Genomic DNA, 20,417 nt, shown 5'->3' with positions numbered 1-20,417 from the left:
GCAGGAAATTAATCAGAGCCCGAGGGCCCCAACGGGTCTCACCAAGGAGACAGGGGCTCAGTGTCACCAACAGAAACACAGAGAGACCTTAGTGCCAGAGACAGCCTCCCAGAGGTGAGCTATTCCCCCGAGAGAAACAGACAGACCCGGCATCAGAGACGGAGCCTCGGAGCCTCAGAGAGATGCCAGCGATGTGACATTGGCCCTCCGCTTGAAAGAGACATATTCGACAGCAGTCACTCTGGCCAATAAGCAAGGCAGCCTGATGCAGGTGAAATGCTATCAGACCCTGATGCTGATGAACAAACACAGACGGAATGAATGGCCTCCCTGGGCCCCACCTGGAGTGCACAGCCACCTGTGCACTCAATCCAGCATCGACCCTGCCGAGATGTGACCCTCACACCCTCCACAGAGGGCAGGGGCGCAGTGCCAGGGACCATGGGTTTCCTTCAAGGAGCACACAGAGCAAATCAGTGGCTGAACAAGCCTTCTTTCATTCATTCGTTGATTTATTCATGCAATGGCAGATTTATTGACACCGGCTATGTGCCAGGCACTGTGCCAGGAAGTGGGACTTCAGCAGAGAGCTCCTACTCATTCGGAGCTGGAAGTCTAGCGGGGGTGCAAGCCATCAATGAAATGTATACACCCATCATCTTTAGATGCAGCTTCAGGGTGACCATAGAGGGGATCATCTCAAAATCACAAGAGTATGGAAGGAGGACAAGGCAGGAAAGCAGGGCTGAGGTCAAGGAAGGCCTCCCTGATGAAGAGGCTTGAACACATGCTTGGCCCTGGTAGAGGATGGCTCCCAGCCTGAGTGTGCCCTCTGTGACATGCCCCTACAGAATCGTGCCTGAGCATGTCACCATGCCTTCACTGGGGCAGGTGTGGCAAGATCACAGAGTCAAGGGGCCATTTTTTGGAGGGTGTGAGGCCTGCTGGGGGTGGTTCATCTGGTCCCAAACAAATGCCAGCCAAATAGGGCTCCTATATGTTGACCCTACAATACCAGTTTTATTCTGTCCCAGGGTTGTTTACTTAGGGGCACAATGCCTGATTGTGCCAGCAGCACAGTACACGGATGGGGTCACAGAGCAGCAGTTACAGCTGTAAAAGGGACAACTGATGGTCCAGGATGGACCCACGGGCAGGGTAAGGGCAAGGCCCTTTGCAGAGATCCAGGTTCCCAAGGCTTGAAGATCAAGGCCTGTCTCCTGTTCCCAGCAGGATGAGGGACAGATGCCCCATACCCCCCGACCAAGTGGGACCACATTTGGATCCCTGAAGTCTGCTCCTTCCCTGGCAGGGGGAGGTACGGGGAAGGTGGTGATGCTTCCAGCCACGTGCCACAGACAGCCACCTGCCTGAGCCCTCAAGAGCCAGCCGCTGCTCCGTTAATGAGCCGTGTGCTAACCAGCTCAGCGGGCTGTAACCCAGGGAGGCCACAGCCCCCAGGACAGGGGCTGAACCGGGGTTGGCGATGGGGCTCTGGCAGGAAGTTCCTGACAACACTAAAGGTCTGCTGTATGCAGAGGATCCTTGCAGAAGCAGCACCCATTTCTGCTTGGGCCTGGGTCCCAGCACTGTGGCGCTCAACCACAGGAACCAGGCCTAGGCTTGGCCTCTGACTTCAAGTCCAGGGCTGTCTATGCTCAGGTGGCTTGGCTGGGGAGGGCTGAGCTCTCAGCGGAGGACAGAGCAAGCCTACCTTTCTCCAAGCAAACTGGAGGAAAGACTCTCCAAAAAAAAATCCAGGCACTTTCTGGGTGCTCTAGTTCCCTTCCTTGTCCAGATCTCCTCTGGGGACCACCCTCTGACTTCCCTCCTGAGCAGCTAAATCTTTTTCAATACTGTATGGCTTTTTTTTTTTTCCCTCCTTGCGTAATCTTTCCTATCCTAAGCCTCTAGTTTTTCTTGATCTGCTGGGTGGACGGCTATGTCACTGCTATGAACTGTCCCTGCAGTGGTCATCGGCTGAGGTGCCCATGGAAAAATCTCTTTGTGCTCACGATTTGACTCAGACCGGCTGCCCGTCTGCCTGAGCCACCTCAGCCCCATGGATGGGCTCTGCTCCAGGCTTCTCCTAACCCCCACCACCATCACCACCATCTGCCCCCCTCTGCTCACCCTCACTCACTTGCTCACATCTCAGTGGGGAATTAAACCATAGCGGCATGGTTCCCTCTGGCTTGGCCCCCTCTTCTGCAGGCTCCCTAGACAGCTCCTATGTGCCCTGTCACCCTTCCTGGCAGCTCTGAGAGGCCACTGCCAGGACAAAGCAGCCTCCACTTGCCACTGCCATGGGCTCAGCGGGTGGTCTCCAGGACAGGACTACCCTGCCCTGTCCCCAAGCTCTCCCAGCCATGGAAGGAATGGAGGCTTTCCTTCCATGGCGGGGTGGGGTGAGCTGGCTGACACACACACACACACACACACACACACACACACACACAAACACTCTTCAGATGTTCCCTTACCCTTAGAACCAGTCATTGAGACAGCAGTGTCCACCCTGGCACAAGGACTTATGATCTTTCTTGGTTTAACAGCCTCCTACCCCTTCCCTGCTTAACTGGGAGAGCCACACTGAGCAAAGTCACTTACATAAGTCCTTTACGCAGCCCTCTGCTCGGCTTATTTACTGCTCTGGCTGAGCCCCTGGAATTAAGGCTGCTCAGCTCCGAGGGCAGAATCCAGATCTCCCACTCTGCCCTGGGCTTGGCAGAGGCAGGACACCGGTGCAGGTGAGAGCCCTGGTGCTAGGGCCCGCCCCTCCAGTAGAGCCCTGGGCAAGCCACTTCCACTCTTGGTATCTCAGCATTGTTGTCTACAAAAGCAGGGGACAGACTAGATAACCTCACTGTCAGACAAGATCGGGTGCGTTCAGGATGGTATGGCCATAGACTAGATAACCTCACTTTCAATCGATCTGCCAGATTTCCAGGCTAGACAGCCTCAGCAGCTACTCATATTCCATAGCTCTCCCTCACCTGGAATTTTGCTATTTCTGACTTTCCCCTGTACATTCCATTAGTTCCCACTAGCTTTCTAGATTACTAAAAAAAAAATTTTGCCCTTTTTTTCTGATTATGAAAGCATAATAAGCTATCACAAAAAAATTAGAAAATACAGAAAAAGGTAAAGAGGAAATGCAGTGGCAAAGCCTACTCCCAGAGCGAACCAGGCCAGCCCGAGGATGCACTCCTGCCTTTCGCTGTTGCACAGATTCAGGGAGCCCAGCTCTCCACCCTGGACGGTGACTCTGCTCTGGTGTGAGACTCCCGCCTCCTAGATCAGTGTCCAGTGGATATTTTTGTGAATTGTGAGCTTCCCCCTCCTGCTCTGGGTGGACACTGAGGAATCCTGGAGCTGCCCTGGCTGGGCGGGCCCCTCTGGGAACCCAGCAGGCTTTGTGTTTAGGACTCTCCAGCCCCAGGGTTTGCTCATGGGATGAAGTCCCATCCAAGACAAACTTTATGGAGGAGAATGGGCAAGACCTCACATCCCAGACTGACTTTGAGCCAAATCAGATCACTGGCAACTTTCTCTAAGCCCCAATGGGGAATCTAGACAGAACAGCCATTACAGTAAATTGTGGCTGCCTCAGAAGACCCCACGACCTCCTTCCTGCCGGGCACCCCTCGGTTTTTGTTCTCTCCTATCAGTGCAGGGCCCAGGCTGGCCCACAGGCAGCACCTACCCTGCAATGACAGAATCTTCTGTCCTTCACCTACATGGCACTGAGTAGGGGCAGAGAGACCCAGCTGCAGCTCTGATCTCTGGCCTCAGTTACCTGGATAGGGGAGAGTCTGGGGCCGGGGGTGGAGGGGGCAGAACATGGGAAAATCTCCCCCGGGCCGAGCAGTCCCCAGTGGCCATTCATGCCTCCTGCCTCAAGGCAAACCTCAGAGGCATCTCTGGGCACCTCTCAGGACTCTAGGTGCCTTCAGAGTCCAGGCCTTCATATAGCAGATGAGAGAGGCAAGAATACGCCTTGTGCTTACCCATTGCAGAGCCCTGACTGGCAGCAAGGGACCTGCCAATATTGTGGGCAGCAGACAGATGACTGGCACCCCCAGGCATGCCGGGCTCCACTCCAGGCCCTGGGGAGAGTGATGGAGGACCCTGGGTGGGCCCTGGCCAGCTCCTCGCTTCCCACCCCAGACAAGCCCAGCAGGGAAGACTGGAGCCAATGGTCCTGTCCTGCGCTGCAGCGGCTGGGGGCGGCATCTACCCTCACCGGCTAGCAGCAGGCAGGCAATCTGGAAAGTGGCTTTGGTTCTTGACCCTAGCAGTACTGAGGTTTGAGGGCAGCCCTGCATACTATTCCTCCCAGACCCATCCCACATTGCCTCAGAGGACATTCCCTCTCTTGCCTTTTGAAGGTCAAGTCGGGATGTCCTACAGGGGAAAAGTGTAGCTTTCGAGTCTCCTCACCCTCGCTGCCATCCGCTGACATCTCCACCCGTCCCCAGCATCCAGGGATGAGGACACACCGGCTCCCAGCCCATGCGGGCACTTGCCCTGGACCCTGGAAAATGTTCTGTGGGGTCACTCTCTTCCCAGCTGAGACTCTTGCCCCATCCCCTTCCCCCACGCCTTGCCACTGAAACCATGTACCACGTTCCCCTGCCTCCTCACCCACTCTCCCCATAGGAGTAACTGCCGTGGCACAGACAATGAGGCTGTATTGATTAGTACAATTCCTGGGCACCTCCGGCCCGTCTCCCCGGGAGCTAGGACAATGCAGCTTTGATACACAGAGCAGATTCTCAGCAGGTCCTTGGGCTGGGGGAGCCCTCACACCCCCACTCTCCTCCCCCTCACCCCCGCCACACAGCTAACTCTTCCTGCACTCCTTTGCACAGTTGCAACTTTCTGGGTCACTTTGGCTGGTGTCTGTCTTGCTTGCTGGCTGTGCCTGCCCCTCCCTGGCACAGACCACTCAGCCCCTCTCCCCACCCGCAGCCCAGCCTCTCAGCCTGCCTGGCACCAAGGAGGGGGCTCAACCTCCTGGAAGGTGACTGACCTGTTCTGGGGAAGAGGGGCCCACAGGTCCATGAGCCGCGGCCATCCCGGGGCGAGCGATCGCAGCCCGCGTGTCTCCGCCGCTCATTCACACCTCTGCCAGCTCCAGCACGACACTGACGCATCCCCTGCCTCTCCCACTGCCGGGCTGGGCAGCGTCAATTACTTTCACCTCATCTCCTCCTGAAGCTCTGCCTACCCCCTCCCCTGGCCCTGCCCCTCCGGCCAGTCCCCATGCAGCCCAGCACGGGTGCTCCGGAGCTGGAGTGGGCCGTGTGGGGTTTGTTGTGTTTTTCCGTTGTTCCCAGCAAGTAACTGGAACAACACACACACACACACACACACACACACACACACACACACACACACAGAGTGGGGCAGAGCAGGCGAGAGGGTGGCTCACTCCTCCCACAGAACTGACCAGACGCTGTCTGAGCCCACAGGCCTAGCACTGGGTGGGCTCCTGGTAGGGTAGTTGGGTGTCTGATGAGTGATGGGGTCTGCCCCGTTGGGCCCTGGATGGTGACCGGCAGGAGGATGGAAGGCACAGTCCACAGGGCACCACCAGAGCAGCTCAGGCTCCTCGGAGGGGTGCGGGCTGGGAGAAACCAAGCCCTAGGGCTGTACCTGACCCCCCCCAACCAGAGATGGGGACTTCCAACCTGCCAGGGTGATGGGGCGTCTTCCTAGGAGAATGTGACTGACCATGCAAGAAAGCCCTGGCCTAGTGAACCACGTTGTCACCTGTCTGGACAAAGACGGCATTAGCCAAGGGGGCAGTCATCCCAGAGTCCAGACAAAGGGGGACTGTGGAATAAGAACCCTTGAGGATTTGCGCCGTGCTGCCCAGAAGCTGAGGTGCTAGTCTGGGAGTGTGTGTGGCGTGGGCTGGTAGGTCCAGTGGTGTCGTCACCATGACTGTCGTCACCACGACTGTGTAGTCACCACGTCAGACCCATCCAGTCCCTTTCTCTGAGGCCACACACACTGGCCAGTCTCCTGCTGACCCCAAGATACCGCAGACCAGTGGCTCGGAAGGTGGGCATATGTGTTCCGGTGCCAGGAAGGTGTCAGGCCCTTTGGAAACTGGTCAGTCAGCAGAAGGCCTGGCTTACCATAGGACCTCAGAAAATATCAGTCAGATGGACACGTGCATGAATTCTGGTGTAAGAACAGCTTTCCTGTGAGTTTGGTGAGTGTGGCAACCCCGTAGGGAACATAAGGAGTTTTGTCAAGCACAGGATGACATTAAAAATTAAAAAACAGGGCCAGGTACAGTGGCTCACGCCTGTAATCCCAGCACTTTGGGAGGCTGAGGAGGGCAGATCACAAGGTCAGGAGTTCGAGACCAACCTGACCAACATGGTGAGACCAACCCCATCTCTACTAAAAATACAAAATTAGCTGGGCGTGGTGACACATGCCTGTAATCCCAGCTACTCGGGAGGCTGAGGCGGGAGAATCGCTTGAACCCAGGAGGCAGAGGTCTCAGTCAGCCAAGATTGCGCCATTGCATTCCAGCCTGGGCAACAAGAGCAAAACTCTCTCTCTAAAATAATAATAATAATAATAATAATAATAATAATAATAATAATAAATAAATAAAAATAAAAAGACAGGCGGGGGCACAGTGGCTTAGGCCTGTAATGCCTGTGCTTTGGGAAGCCAAGGCAGGAGGGTCGCTTGAGGTCAGGAGTTCATGACCAGCCTGGGCAACATAGTGAGACTATGTCTCTACAGAAAACTGGCCAGGTGTGGTGGTGTGTACCTATAGTCCCAGCTACTCAGGAGACTGAGGAGGGAGGATTGCTTGAGCCCAGACATTGGAAGTTGTAGTGAGCTATGATCACACCACTGCACTCCAAACTGGGTGACAAAGTGAGACCTTGTTTCAAAAAATTAATAAAAAATAAATTTTAAAATAAGATAAAAAGTCACAGCCTTTCAAGTTTGACAGTCCTGGGTTCAAACCCTAGCTTTGTCAGTTTCTCACCATCTATAACCTTAGGCAAGTCGATTAACATGTCGGATCTCAGTTTCACCATCTCTAAAACGGGGAAACCACCCGCCAATCATTGAATCTAGTGAGCATTAGTAATAATGGTAATAGAAAATACATAGTAAGTGCTTGCTGTGGGCCAGGCACTGTCCTGGCTCAGCATACATGGGACACTTGCTTCACAGACAGCCCGTCACCCTGTGGGCACTCACTTAGTATGGTACAAGTTAACTTCCCATATGTTAACTCATCGGGTCCTCCCAGCTGTCCCATGAGGTAGGTCCATTATTATCTCCACGTTGGTTTGGGGAAGATGGGGACAGGCCTTGGCTCAAGCAAGTGTCCTAAGGATGGCCTCAGATCCTACTGACTCAGCTGCTCACTGAGCCAGCCTTATGCGCCTGGTCCCCAGACACACTCCCCTGACTTCCTGCGGGCGCAGACTGAGGGCCAAGGCGCTGGCTGGGCCACTGGCTCCAGGAAGGTCCAGTCACCCATGATGCCCAAATGCTCACTTGCACCCAGGGTGGGCTCTGGGCTCTGGCTGCCCTGGCCTGGGCCGGGTGCCCAGAACAGGCAGCCCTGGCTGGATGGCTTTCCCTGGTTCTGGCCATGGGGACAGGAGGCGGCAGCAGCCCAGCTGGGCCCTGGCCGTAATGAGGCCTCATTAGCGAGATCCAGCTGCTCTAGCCCCACTTAGGGATGCTGACTCCCCCAGCTCCCGCCTCTGACTTTTCCTAATAAGAGTGGGCATGCTTCCAGAGGGGCAAAGAGGCTAGGGTCTTTGTTGTCCCCTGTGACTCTGGAGGGAAGGTCCCGCTGAGCTGGGACTGAGAAGTGCCGGGGATGGGGGAGGGCTGCAGGGAGGCTGTGTGGGAGGCAGGGCTACAGGGCTGAATAGGTGGGCTAGACAGGAAGTGGGGAGGGGGAGGGAGGGCAGGGCCCCCAACCAGAGAGGAAGCTGAGGAAGGCTGGGTCTTTTCCTCTGGATCTAGATATTGCCCATTTCACTGAGGAGCAGGTAGCTGCTAATCTAGGATCAGCGAAGGTCATTGCTTAGGCTGTCCTGGCTAGAAGAGCACCTTCACTGTGCTAGGCCTTATCTAAGGAGAATGCCCACTGTGTGCCAGGCCCTGAGCCGGGATAGCACTTACTGGATGTCAAATCTTGTGCTGGAAGCACCTGCTGTGTGTGAGAACCTGCATCAGCAGAGTGCCCACTGTGTGCCAAGTCCGATGCTGATCAGCAGAGTGCCCACTGTGTGCCAAATCCGATCCTGAGACAGCACTCATTGTGTGTCAGCCCCAGGTGGGGAGCCCCTATGGTGTGCTAGGTCCTGTACTAGGGGAGTACCCCGGGTATGCCAAATTCTGTGCCAGGTAAGGACTCAATGTGTGCCCAGCTCTGAGCTGGGTGAGCACCCACTGTGTGCCTGGCAGTGTGCTAGATGAATGCCTACAGGGTGACAGGCTCTCTTCTAAGGGAGTGTCTAATGTGTGCCAAGTCTGCACTAGTTGAGCATTTGCCACATGCTAAGACTTGGGTTAGCTGAGTGCCCAGGCAGGGACAGGCCCTCTACCAAGGGAGTGTCCAAGGTGTGCCAAACCCTGTGCTTGGTGACCTCCCAATAATGCACCAAGCCTGCACTAGTTGAGCTCTTGCTACATGCCAACACTTGGGCTGGGTGAGTCCCCACTATGTGCCAGGTCCTATGACGGATGCTACAGACAGGAGGTGCCCAAACCCTCAGGGCAAAACATATGAGAACAGGTCAGGGTGGGGCAGCCCCTGGCGGCCTGTAGTGCTTGCAAGGCCTCCTCGGATTTGGATGCTCTGGCACACAGAACCCTAATCCAAATGAGTCTGTTCGTGTTCATTGTAAGGCTTCCCAGTGGCAGAAACAATCAGTGTGCTCAGACATGGGAAGAGGTCAACGAAGCTCACCAAGGCCTGGACTGCCCAAGACTCTGCATGAGTGGGTAGTGGCACTAGGGAGGGGACTGAGGTGGCCAGCCTGGGAAATGGTGTGACATTGGTGGGTGGAGGATTAAAACTGAGCTAGTGGGGGCTCTCTTGCCTCCTGTCCTGGGTTCCTCTCCTCCAGCCCCTTGTCCTTTGAGGCCTAGGTGGCCCTGCTCTGCACGTGTACAAGGCCCTAGATCTCCACGGGAGGACCACCCCACCCACCCCCTAGTGCCCCCAAGCATCCCAGCTGCTCCCAGGCTTGGAGGCACCCTGGCCAGCTGGGTTCTCGCACAGCCCTGTCCTAGGAGCTGCTGAGGCGTGAGGGAAGCAGCTGAGCTGGCCTGGCAGAGACCATCTGGGCTGGAGTGAGGGAGGGACACGTGCAGTGGGCATGTGGGCCTGGGCACGTGCTGGTAAGCTGCTTGTTACCCATGGGGCACTGGTTGTAGCATCCAGCAGAAGCTCCAGGGATAACACAGGGTGTCTGCCGACACTGAAGAAACTTGGAGGGCCAGTGTCCTCACACCCAAACCTGGTTAAAGGGGGATAGAAGTGAGGATCCCATGGTAGGGGCCAGTGCCTGCTCTATGCATGCCAGGGTATAAACAGAGCAGCAGAAGCCATGGATAACTGGGATGGTCCAAGTGCATGGCTCACACACACGCCCCTTAACATCCTCTCTTCTGATCTACCAGGGTATCCAAAGAAGAACCCTGTCAGAATGAAGCTTCCTTAGTTACTGGCCGTAGGAAGACACAGAAGACACAAATGTGCTGACTGGGCTGCCTGTGTTAGAAGAGACGGGGCTCAGCAGGGACCAGCTGCCCTATGCACCTCAGAGGCTGTGTCTAGAGACAAGCACTGAACGGAGGTGGCTTCAGTCCCAAACTGGAACCCAAGAATAGAGTGGAGTAGTCCAAGGTCATCAGCAGAACTGAAAAGGAAGCAGGAATAGAATCTCCAAGCAACCACTGGGGATGCCCATGGGAGGGATGCTATGGGCCTCAAACGCAGCAACAGTGGGCAAAAGCCAAAGGGCAGAGAGCAGGGAGGAGAGCGCGCCCCAGCTATCTTTAGGCACATCCTGGTGCTGGGAACAGGAGTCCCAAGGCAGCATTCCCATCCACAGACAGGCTGGCCCGGCTGACCGGCAGAGCACAGTCCGGGAAGCTCAGCTCAGGCAGGGACTCTGGGACACTGGGACCCATGCCCTCTGTGCTGCTCACATCTCTCCTGCCTGCCCTCCTCCCAGTCCTTCCAGGTCACTCCAGAGAAGGAAGAGCAAGCAGAGAGGACTCAGAGGTTTCATGGGGCTCAGAATCTCCATGGTAGGAAGGGGCAGGGCCACACCCCACTTCTTATCACAAGCCCATGGCAATTGCAAGACTTCTCCAGGAAAGGTGGGGCCATGTTTGGGTTCTCAGATGGGATTCATCCCTAGCAACTGTTCAGGTCATAAGACCTCCATCTGGGCCCATTTCTGAGCACCCAGATTTCAGGAATCTCAGGAATACTTTCAGGAGCTTGGTTCAATCAGACTTGCTCCAATCAGTCAATCAGTAGGGGGCTAGACTAGAGCTGGCCTGAGGGATGGGGCCAGGGGTTGGATGCTGGAGGTTCAGAACAGGGCCAGATAGAAGATCCTGAGCTTGGAGCAGAACCACCGGTTCTCTCCCACAAGCTGCTCTTTTTAAATTTTTTTTCTTTCTTTCTTTTTTTTTTTTTTTTTGAGACAGAGCCCTGCTCTATTGCCCAGGCTGGACTGCAGTGGCGCTTGGCTCACTGCAACCCGGGTTCAAGTGATTTTTGTGCCACAGCCTCCCAAGTAGCTGGGATTACAGGTGCGCACCACCACATCTGGCTAATTTTTGTATTTTTAGTAGAGACAAGGTTTCACCATGTTGGTCAGGCTGGTCTCAAACTCCTGACCTCAGATGATCTGCCCGCCTCAGCCTCCCAAAGTGCTGGGATTACAGGCATGAGCCACCCTTCCCCGCCCAAGTTGTTCTTTTAAACCAGGTACTTTGAATCCCAGAAATCTTTGGTGAGAGACAGGGCTCGTTTGGGGAGGGCTCAGTAGAGACATCAGGCCAATGAATCTTTCACTAAATGAGAAAAGCAACACAGGGGATTGAAAGGATGGGAGCTGCTGAGGGAGGGACTGTCCATGCTCAGTCCCTGGTCCCCACCCCCAGCAGCCGTCCAGTCTAGCCTGTCCCCACGGAAGATCTCAAGAGAAGGAAGAAAACCATTGCCTCTGGGACAGGATTTGGCATCATTTTCTCGGTTCCTGCTTCTGGTGCTGACCTGGTCCATCCATCAGCGAGTCTTGCTCCTTCAAGAACCTCACACCTGTAATCCCAGCGCTTTGGAAGGCCGGGGCATGTGGATCACCTGAGGTCAGGAGTTTGAGACCAGCCTGGCCAACATGGTGAAACCCCGTCTCTACTAAAAATACAAAATTAGCTAGGTGTGGTGGCTCATGCCTGTAATCCCAGCTATTTGGGAGGCTGAGGCATGAGAATCGCTTGAATGAACCCAGCAGGGGCGGAGGTTGCAGTGAGCCAAGATCATGCCACTGCACTCTAGCCTGGGCAACAAAGTGAGACTTAGTCTCAAAAAAACAAAAAAGATAAAAAGAATCTCACCCACCCCTCTGTGTCTCGTGGCCTCACCACTACCTCTCCCGTGCTCTAAGGCTGAGGGCAAAGAAGAGCCAGGACTTGGGGAAAGGGTGGAGGGAGATTTTCTGAGAGGCCTCAGGAGAGGATTCAAAACAAAATGTTCTTTGTTACTTTTCAGACTGAGAAGGACCCAAAGAAGTGGAGAAAAACCAGGCAGGGTCTGAGGGAGGACCCCCTTGATCAGCACAGACTGAAGGCGACCGCACAGCCCCGCGTTCCACTGTCCTCTCAGCACCTGAGTGGCCTCCTTCTGTCCGGAGCACCTCTGTGACAAGGATGGGGCGCACACCTCCTGCCTTCTGGCAGGTCTTTGCGGGCTCTGCAGGCTTGGAGCCTGATGCTCTCTGAGCTGCTAGATGAGGGGCTACCTTCCCAGGCCGGGGTCAGCTGGGCACTCAGGAGCCCTGGCAGTGCAGGCCTTCCTAAGCCTTCCAAGCAGCTGGCAGGAGGTCCTGGGGGCAGGGCTTGGGACTCCCCTTCCTCCCCACAGTCTGGCCTCTGTACTCACCAGCATCCCTTTGGCACCTTTTCCTACCATGGCGACGGTGGGTTGGGGCTCTGGTGACGGGGACCACACACACAGGCTCTGCTTCCAGCGCCTTTCAGGCCACAGATCTCAAGAGCTGTGGAGAGAGCAGAGGGTGAGGTGAGGACTTGGCCGTGTGGCCCACAGGGCTCTCCAGACAGGTAGTGCCGAGCCACCCACCACCAGCCCGCCCAGGCCCTCTGCCAGGCCGTGTCCGTACCCTGCTCCTTTCTGGAAGACCCTCAGATCCAGCTCCTTCCCAGTCCCCCCAACCTCTCCCCTGGATCTCTTGATCTCCAGGCTTCCTGTCCCAATGGGCAAAGGTCTATTTTTGACTTTCCAGATGCCCAATCCTGTAAAAGATAAAAAATGAATACCGAACTGGGATGGAGTCCAATTCCTTCATGGTCTGTGTGAATGGCTTCAGCCTTTCCCCAGGAGGGGAATCAGCTCAGATCAGCACACTCTCCCCATCCTCACCCCAGCCAGGCAGCCAGGACGGTCCTTCCCCATCTGGGTGGCACTCAGTGTGGGCTCCAGGGCAGCTGGGTTTGTTGTCATGTCATTCACTTGAACCGAGTTCTGGGCCTGCCACACACCCATGTGCAGCCACACCTCCTTGCACTCCCAGCTGTCCCCTCCATGGCAGTTCACCAGGTGAAATTCTACAAATCCTCAGCACTGCACCGGGCTAAATGTCCCCTCTTCTCTGCAGCCTTTTCTGACCCTCTCTCTCAAAAGAATGAAAAAGTTGCTTCCTCCTTTCTGTTTTGTGCAAATCTCTACTAGTATTCTTATTTCATATGACACTTATTTGCTTATAAGTTCGTCAACCATGAGTCAGTGAGTTCCCCGAGGGCTTGGGACTGTGTTTCTTTTACCCTCTGTGCCCAGCACGTAGCACAGCACTGGGCTTGCAAGATGTGTTAGTTGAATTGAAATGAAAGGAAATAGTGAAGGCGGGACCTCTGAAATGAGGGGTCCAGGCCAGCCCAGGATCTTGTGGGAAGCATATGAGGAGTAAGGTGGGGCTGGCGAGCTGGGGGGCAGCAGCTACGTGGAAGGAACAGCCTCATGGCAATGCTGGTGCACACTGGCTTAATGTCAGATGGGACAGAAGAAAGGTTAGTTGTTGACAGGCCTCGGGAGAAATCCATCTTCAGACAGCCTTAAACAGTTGCCTCATGGCACTCCAGCCTGGGCGACAGAGCGAGGTTCCATCTCAAAAAAAAAAAAAAAAAAAAAAAAAAGTTATCTTGGCCGGACGTGGTGGCTCACGCCTGTAATCCCAGCACTTTAGAAGGCCAAGGCAGGTGGATTACCTGAGTTCAGGAGTTCGAGACCATCCTAGCCAACATGGCGAAACCCTGTCTCTACTAAAATTACAAAAATTAGCTGGGCGTGGTGGCGGGTGCCTGTAATCCCAGCTACTCGGGAGGCTGAGGCAGGAGAATCGCTGGAACCTGGGAGGCAGAGGTTGCAGTGAGCCGAGATTGCGCCACTGCACTCCAGCCTGGGTGACAGAGCAAGACTCCGTCTCAAAAAAAAAAAAAAAAGAATTGTCTCATGGGAGGAAACCCCTCCTCAGGGCCTAGACCCAGGAAGGATTCGGCTCTGCCTTTCCGGAGCCTTTCCTGCCTTCCCAGGGAGTCAGCTCTGTTCCCAAGGCTACTCTGGGCAACTCTGCCCCACCCACAGCCACCTGTCAAGGGCCACTTCTCACCTAAAAACCCAGGAAGTCTCTGGAAGGCTGGAGGAGAGATGAGGAGGTCGCTCTTTGCCTATGCAAATCAGCCCTTGGCATTTTTAGGCCCTTTGCCCTGGCTGCCTGGTCTCCTGCAGAGCTTCTCTTCAGGGCAGGGTGGGGACAAGATGTGACCCAGGCTGGCCTGTGGCTCAACTTGTCCTCCTAAAGAGGTTCCTGCTCATGGCTTTGGTCTTCTGGGGGCAAGTAGGGGAAGGGGGGTGTGCTCCCTCAAAAGGAGATCACACCTTGTCCTCTCTCACCCCTGTGCCTCCCTCTCCAGGTGTAAACTCTATATTTGACTTCCTTAAAGCCACCTCTCTTCAGCCAAGGACTAATAATGACAATGATGATAGTAATAACAGCAGATGGCATTAGAAAAAGCCAAGTCAGCTGGACGCAGTGGCTCACGGCTGTAATCCCAGCACTTTGGGAGGCCGAGGGGGCGGATCACCTGAGGTCAGGAGTTTGAGACCAGCCTGGCCAATATGGTGAAATCCCGTCTCTACTAAAAATACAAAAATTAGCCAGGTATGGTGGTATGCGCCTGTAGTCCCAGCTACTCGGGAGGCTGAGACAGGAGGATCGCTTGAATCTAGGAGGCGGAGACGGCAGTGAGCCGAGATCACACCACTGTACTCCAGCCTGGGCGACAGAGCGAGACTTTGCCTAAAAAAAAAAAAAAAAAAGAAAAAGAAAAAAAAAAAGCCACGTCACAGGATGGAAATTATTAAGCCTGCTGGTCAGGTAAGTAAACTGAGGACACTGTGTCTCAGCACTTAGGCTGCAGAGGGCCCTCACCCAGGTTATCCTGGAATTCCTCCTGGTTTACCGTCAAAGAGACGGACTCGGAGAGGTCAAATGCCTTCCTTGTAAGTGCTCGAGTGAGGACTTGAACTAGGTTTACAGACCCGACATCTCTGACTCTGACATCTCTGACTGCAAATGCAGTCCCTGCCCTCAGGTAGTTCGTGGACTGGAGGGAAAAGACTGCTTCATGGCGGCTTCCAGGAGAATGAGCTGGGTGTAAAGCTTTGCTGCTTCTCCTGCCTTTGACATTCCTGTTACGTGGTCCCATCTGTCCATTCAGAAAACACCAACTGATTGCCCATGGCGTCCAGCCTCTTCTACATGTGGAAGATCCACAACACCAGGCCCCACACATGCCCCTGAAGCATTTGTGGGCCACTGTTGACAAGCAGTAGTGGGTCACAGAGGCAGTTTAGCTCATGATAAAGAGCTCAGGCTCTGGGATCTGGTAGGCCTGGGCTGGATTTCTGGCTCAGCTACTCACTAGGTATGTGATTTCGAGTAAGTTACTTAACCTCTTTGAGCCTTAGTTTTCTCAGTCTGGAAGATGGGGCTAATAGTAATTTCCTCATAAGTTCTGAAGTTTCTGCCTAATTTTTGTCCTTTCCGCAAGCCCTCCACATGTTCCTCCCCTCCAATCTGTTAATCTTCCCAAAGCCCTAAATCCCTGATTCTCTCCAATAGTTCTCCACAGCCAACAGGATATGGCCTAAATTGCTTAGCAGGCGTTTAAGGCTGGCCACAGCTGGACTCATTTATTCCACAATATTGATTGCAGGTCTGCTCTGGACCAGATCTGTGCTAGGCACCAAGACCTCAAAAGTATCTGCACTCCTGCAGCCTACAGACTAAGGGGCAAGAGTTAAACTGATGACTAAAATTTAAAGAATTACAAACTGAGACCAGGAGTGGTGGCTCACGCCTGTAATCCCAGCACTTTGGGAGGCCAAGGCAGGCGAATCACCTGAGGTCAGGAGTTCGAGACCTGCCTGGCTAACATGGTGAAGGCCCATCTCTACTAAAAATACAAAATTAGCTGGGCGTGGTGGTAGGCGCCTGTAATCCCAGCTACTTGGGAGGCTGAGGCAGGAGAATCACTTGAATCCAGGAGGCAGAGGTTGCAGTGAGCCGAGGTCACGCCATTGCACCCCAGCCTGGGCAAAAAGAGCAGAACTCTTGTCTCAAAAAATAAAAAAATAAAGAATTGCATACTGAGATAAAGGGTGTAAAAGAGAAAGATTGTGTTATGAGACTCTACAATAGGGGGGCCTGGCCTTGTGTAAGACTAGGGGAGGGCTTCCCTGATGAAGTGATGTTTAAGGGTCTAAAGGAGTTAATTAGGCAAAGTGGCAATAATGAGGAAGAGAAGAGGAAGAGAGAGTCAAGCAAATGGAACAATATGTGGAAAGGCTCTGAGGCTGGAGCTCAGACAGTCGGGGGAAATGGTCAAAGATTAAACTGGACAGAGAGGCCTGGCCAGGGCCTTTGGGGTCTGGATTTTGGTCTTCATCTTGAGGGCAAGGGTGGCTATTGACAGCTTTTAAGCAGAAGATCAACTTCAAGGAGGAGCAATTGGTGGAATGTGCATCTTGAAACCATCCCCCTAGATACAGTGTGGAGAAAGGACTGGAGGGAGGCTGAAGTGGAAGAGAGGAAATAAATTAGAAATGGGCCAGGCAAGGCCGGGCGCGGTGGCTCACACCTGTAATCCCAGCACTTTGGGAGGCCGAGGCGGGTGGATCACCTGAGGTCAGGAGTCCAAGACCAGCCTGACAGACATGGAGAAACCCCGTCTCTACTAAAAATACGAAATTAGCCGGGCATGGTGGCAGGCACCTGTAATCCCAGCTGTTCAGGAAGCTGAGTCAGGAGAATTGCTTGAACTTGGGAGGCAGAGGTTGCAGTGAGTCAAGATTGCGCCATTGCACTGTAGCCTGGGCAACAAGAGTCAAACTCCGTCAAAAAAAAAAAAAAGAAAAGAAAAAAAAGAAAGAGAGAGAGAGAGGAAGGAAGGAAGGAAGGAAGGAGCCAGGCCAAAAATGAGGGGGCTCAGGTTAGGAAGGTGACAATAGGGTGAGGAGAGGTGCACAGATTTCAGAGAAATATAAAAGGTAACATGGGAGACTTGGTGATGAATCGGACTGTGTCGGGGGAGGGATAAGAAGGAGTCTCTGGTTTCTGTTGGTGCAGTGGGAGGAAGCCGGTGCCCGACCCAGAGGACGAATGCTGGTGAGGCTGCAGGTTTGGTGCAGGGACAGGAGGGCTGGCTTGGACAAGCTGGTCTGAGCTGCTTGTGAGCCACCCAAAGGCAGATGTTGAGACATCAGCCACAGAACCCAGGCCCATCTTGACAGTCTCACTGCTGAGTATCAGACAGGACTGTCAGGTCAATCAGTTTTAACGGTCCATCTTGGCCAAGCCCTGGAGTCCTCACGGGGGATGGAAAGGTGACAGGCTCTTTCCCTAGCTTCAAGGACCTCACAGTTTAGTAGATAGATAGAGGAAGAAGCATAATTTCCATTCACTGTGATGGAGGAAGTGAAGGAGCTGTGGGAGCAGGAAACAGCCCTTAGTTCTACCTGGGAGCCCAGGTCAGCAACCTGCGGCCATCTGCCGCCACTTGAGACTACCCAGCATTTGCAGAGGGCTCCTGCTTCATGCCTTTGCCCCGGCACCCGTTCCATCTTTTTTGAGCACCCTTGTCTCCACTTCCACCTGCATATATCCTACCCATCCTCAAAACCTATCCCAATGCTATTATCTTCATGAAGCCTTCCTAGGTCCTCCCCATTGCTGTCAGCCTTCCTACTGTACCCCCACGCTTGCCACACGTAGCAATTGCGGCATGTTTCCTTGTGCCCAAGTGTGGGTCCCCACTAGATGGAGAGTTCTACCAGGGCAGAGGTGTGATTCTTCTGTGTCCCAAGGGCCGGGAACTGAGCGGGTACAGCCGCAGTCGCCGCATAGGCCAAGTAAAGGGGGCGTTTTCTCTGCGGTCCTTGGAAACACTTGGGCATGCTCAGTGTCGCCCATTAGTCCCTAGAACCAGTCCCCTCACCCACTACTCTCCAACCTTCTGATGCTCCCTCACTTTGGGAGTCTTTAACCTTTCAGGTTATTCTCTCCTTCCCCACTCCTCGCCCCGCAGCCTTTATTTCCCAAAGGCCGCACCCTCAAGCTCCTTTCAGCGGAGAAATAGACCGCGCTTTGTGCGGAAGCTGTCAGCGAGCCGAGGTCCCGTCTCCTTTAAGAGTGATCCGCGAGGGGGTGTGGCTTGCCGAGAGCAGGCCCGAAAGGGGGTGCGGCTCCTTTAAGTATCCGCCGGCCCGAGGCGCGGAGGCCCCGGGTCGGCGGGCAGGGGCGCGGTCGGTCTCGGAGCAGCGGCACCGCCCGCAGCGTCCCGGTTCCTCGAAGCGGGGCGCGTCCGCTTTAATCAGGGAGAGAGATGTGGGGGCACGGGCGTTACATCAGCCGCCACGTGTGGGCCTAAGCTGGCGTGGAGGCGGCGGCCCCGCCCCCGGCCCCTGCGGTGGAAAAGTACCGGGGCGCCGAGGTCCCCGCCCCACGGCCCCGCCCCCGGGCCGGCTCCGGCCCTCGGGGCAAGCCCCACTCTCCCGCCCGGCCCGGCCCCGCCGCCTGCTCGAGATCTGCAGTGGCTGCCGGGTGCGGAGCGCCAGCCGGGGGTGGGCTCCCCAGGGCTGCTAGGCCCCTGCCCTCACCTGCGGCCGCCCGGCCCCGCCCTAGGCGTGCCGGTAATGAGGGTTGGGGTGGGGAGGGCACGGATTCTTCCCAGGGTAGCAGCCCCCAGAGAACTCCCCGCTCGCTCGCAGTCCCTTCCCAAAGCCGCGGCCAGAGCGCGGACAAAGAGAGGCTGAGTGCGCCAGGACTCTCCCGCGCGGCTTCCCGGGTCCCGCGGGCGCACGGGCACGGGCACTGGCACCGGCACCGGCACCGGGAGGGCAGATAGGGAGGGAGGCAGGCCGGCTGGAGGGGCCAGATAGGCAGCCAGGCTGGCGGGCGCTGAGAGGCGATGGAGCGAGCGGGAGCCCGCACGCTGGGCGCAGGCACGGCCGATTATCGACCCCCGCAGGCCCCCAGAGCGCAGAACCACTGGCTCCCCGGACGGACAGTGCCACGCTCTGGCTCCGGCGCTACCCGCACAGCCTGCGCCCGCCGCCCCCGATCGAACCGGCGTCTGGCGCCCCCCCCACCACCCCACGCAGGAGCTCCCCCCACTTCCCTCTCCCTCCCGCTTCAGCTCCTTGGTGACAGCGGTGACACCCAGACGCGCGCACCTACCCCGACCTTTGCGGCGAGACAGACATCCCGGTGCTTGCACCCACACTCTTACCCACAGATGCCCGCATACATGCGCGATCACACACACACACACACACACACACACACACACACACACGCACACGCTGGTCCTGGGGCTCAGCTCCGCGGAGCTGCCGAACACTCAGACCGACGGCAGGACAGACGGAGGCGCGGGCCCCAGCGTCCCCTTCCCCCAGCCCCCTTACCATGCTGCAGCCCCCGGCCCAGGCGTGCTGGGTCTGCACCGCGGTGCGCCCAGGTGGCTTTCTTAAAGGGAAAGTTGCATCAGCCTCCCGAGGCTCTGTGCCGCGCCGAGTCCGCCCGCCCCGCCGCGCCGCTCGCAGCTCTTCCACAGCCTGTTGTGTTTTGGTTTCGGGGAGGCGGGGGCTAAGAGTTTGGTGAAAGTTTGAAGAGTGGAGAAGGCTTGGGAGATCTAGCCAAGTCCCTCCCCTACCCGAACAGCTCCCCTGGCCGTCCTCCCCTCTCCATCCCATCCCCTCCCACCCGTGCCGACTTCTCAGGCTCCTCCTCCCAGGGAATAAAATTACAAGTCTCTCCAGCTTTCAGATGATTGATCCCCACGAACCCCTGGGAGTGGGCGCCACAAAGGAGTCCCCTTCTCCGCCCCTGCCTCGCTGCCCTCCAGCTGGGGCCCTTGAGCAAGCAGATGTGGGCCCCTTCGGGCTGGGCTGGAATGAAGCCAGAAGGCCTGGGGCACTTTGGGGGGCTGAGGCTGGAGTTAGCCCTCCAGGCCCCTGGCCTTCTGCGCCTGCGTTTCCCTTAGAGAGAAGTCAGAGCAAATTCCATTCCCTTTGGAGCAGAGCCGCTAGAGACTGTGGGCACTGCTGGGTAAGGCCTAGGTCCTACTCCTTGGAACTGGAGGGCTCGGGGGAGCCCTTTCTCAAATTTCCTTCCTGGACCACCGGCTTGGTCAGCTCTACTTTTGAGGTGGTGTTACAAGGGCTGCAGACACCAACCTGGGACCCCTCCTCCTTCCGTGGTGAGACAGACCTGGGTTACAATCTCAGCTAAAAAACTCTTTGCCAAAAGGAGCATGGTGAGCCTCGGTTTCCCCTTCTGTGAAACGGAGAGAAGGGGCCAAGGAAATGCATGTGTGTGTATATAAAGCCCATTGCTCCAGGCTGCCTCTGAGGAGTGGTGGCTGGCATTTGGAATGAGCATCCCACATTTGCATACCTTGTGAGAGCCACCACCTTTCAGGGCGAGTGGCCAGTTAGTACTGTCAGAGGAACTGGTTTTTGCCCCAACCTGAGTAGGGCATCTGCTAAGGGAAGGGGCCCAGCCTACAGAGGCAATTTCTACTTTGGACCCTGA

The 20,417-nt window shown here is 55.7% G+C and overlaps 1 protein-coding gene across 8 annotated transcripts in view; it reads right to left on the bottom strand.

Moving 5' to 3' along the window:
- Nucleotides 1-19,536, bottom strand: part of SLC6A9 (solute carrier family 6 member 9) — a 35,053-nt gene extending 15,517 nt beyond the window's left edge. For 2 of the 8 annotated variants that reach the window (XM_054490929.2, XM_054490951.2), the window contains exon 1: nucleotides 5,036-5,285. In XM_054490929.2, coding sequence (XP_054346904.1) covers nucleotides 5,036-5,122 — 87 coding nt within the window. In that variant the 5' untranslated portion in view covers nucleotides 5,123-5,285. Of the gene's footprint in view, nucleotides 1-5,035; nucleotides 5,289-12,190; nucleotides 12,306-19,288 lie in introns of those variants that run through there. The other 6 variants (XM_054490939.2, XM_054490954.2, XM_063656749.1 and 3 more) reach the window with 6 other exon arrangements.
- Nucleotides 19,537-20,417: the final 881 nt, after the last annotated feature.

The sequence above is a fragment of the Pongo pygmaeus genome, chromosome 1, assembly GCF_028885625.2.
Source record: "Pongo pygmaeus isolate AG05252 chromosome 1, NHGRI_mPonPyg2-v2.0_pri, whole genome shotgun sequence".
NCBI lineage: Eukaryota > Metazoa > Chordata > Mammalia > Primates > Hominidae > Pongo > Pongo pygmaeus.
The sequence above is the reverse complement of the archived record's forward strand: the minus strand, read 5'-3'. Positions and strand labels throughout refer to the sequence as shown.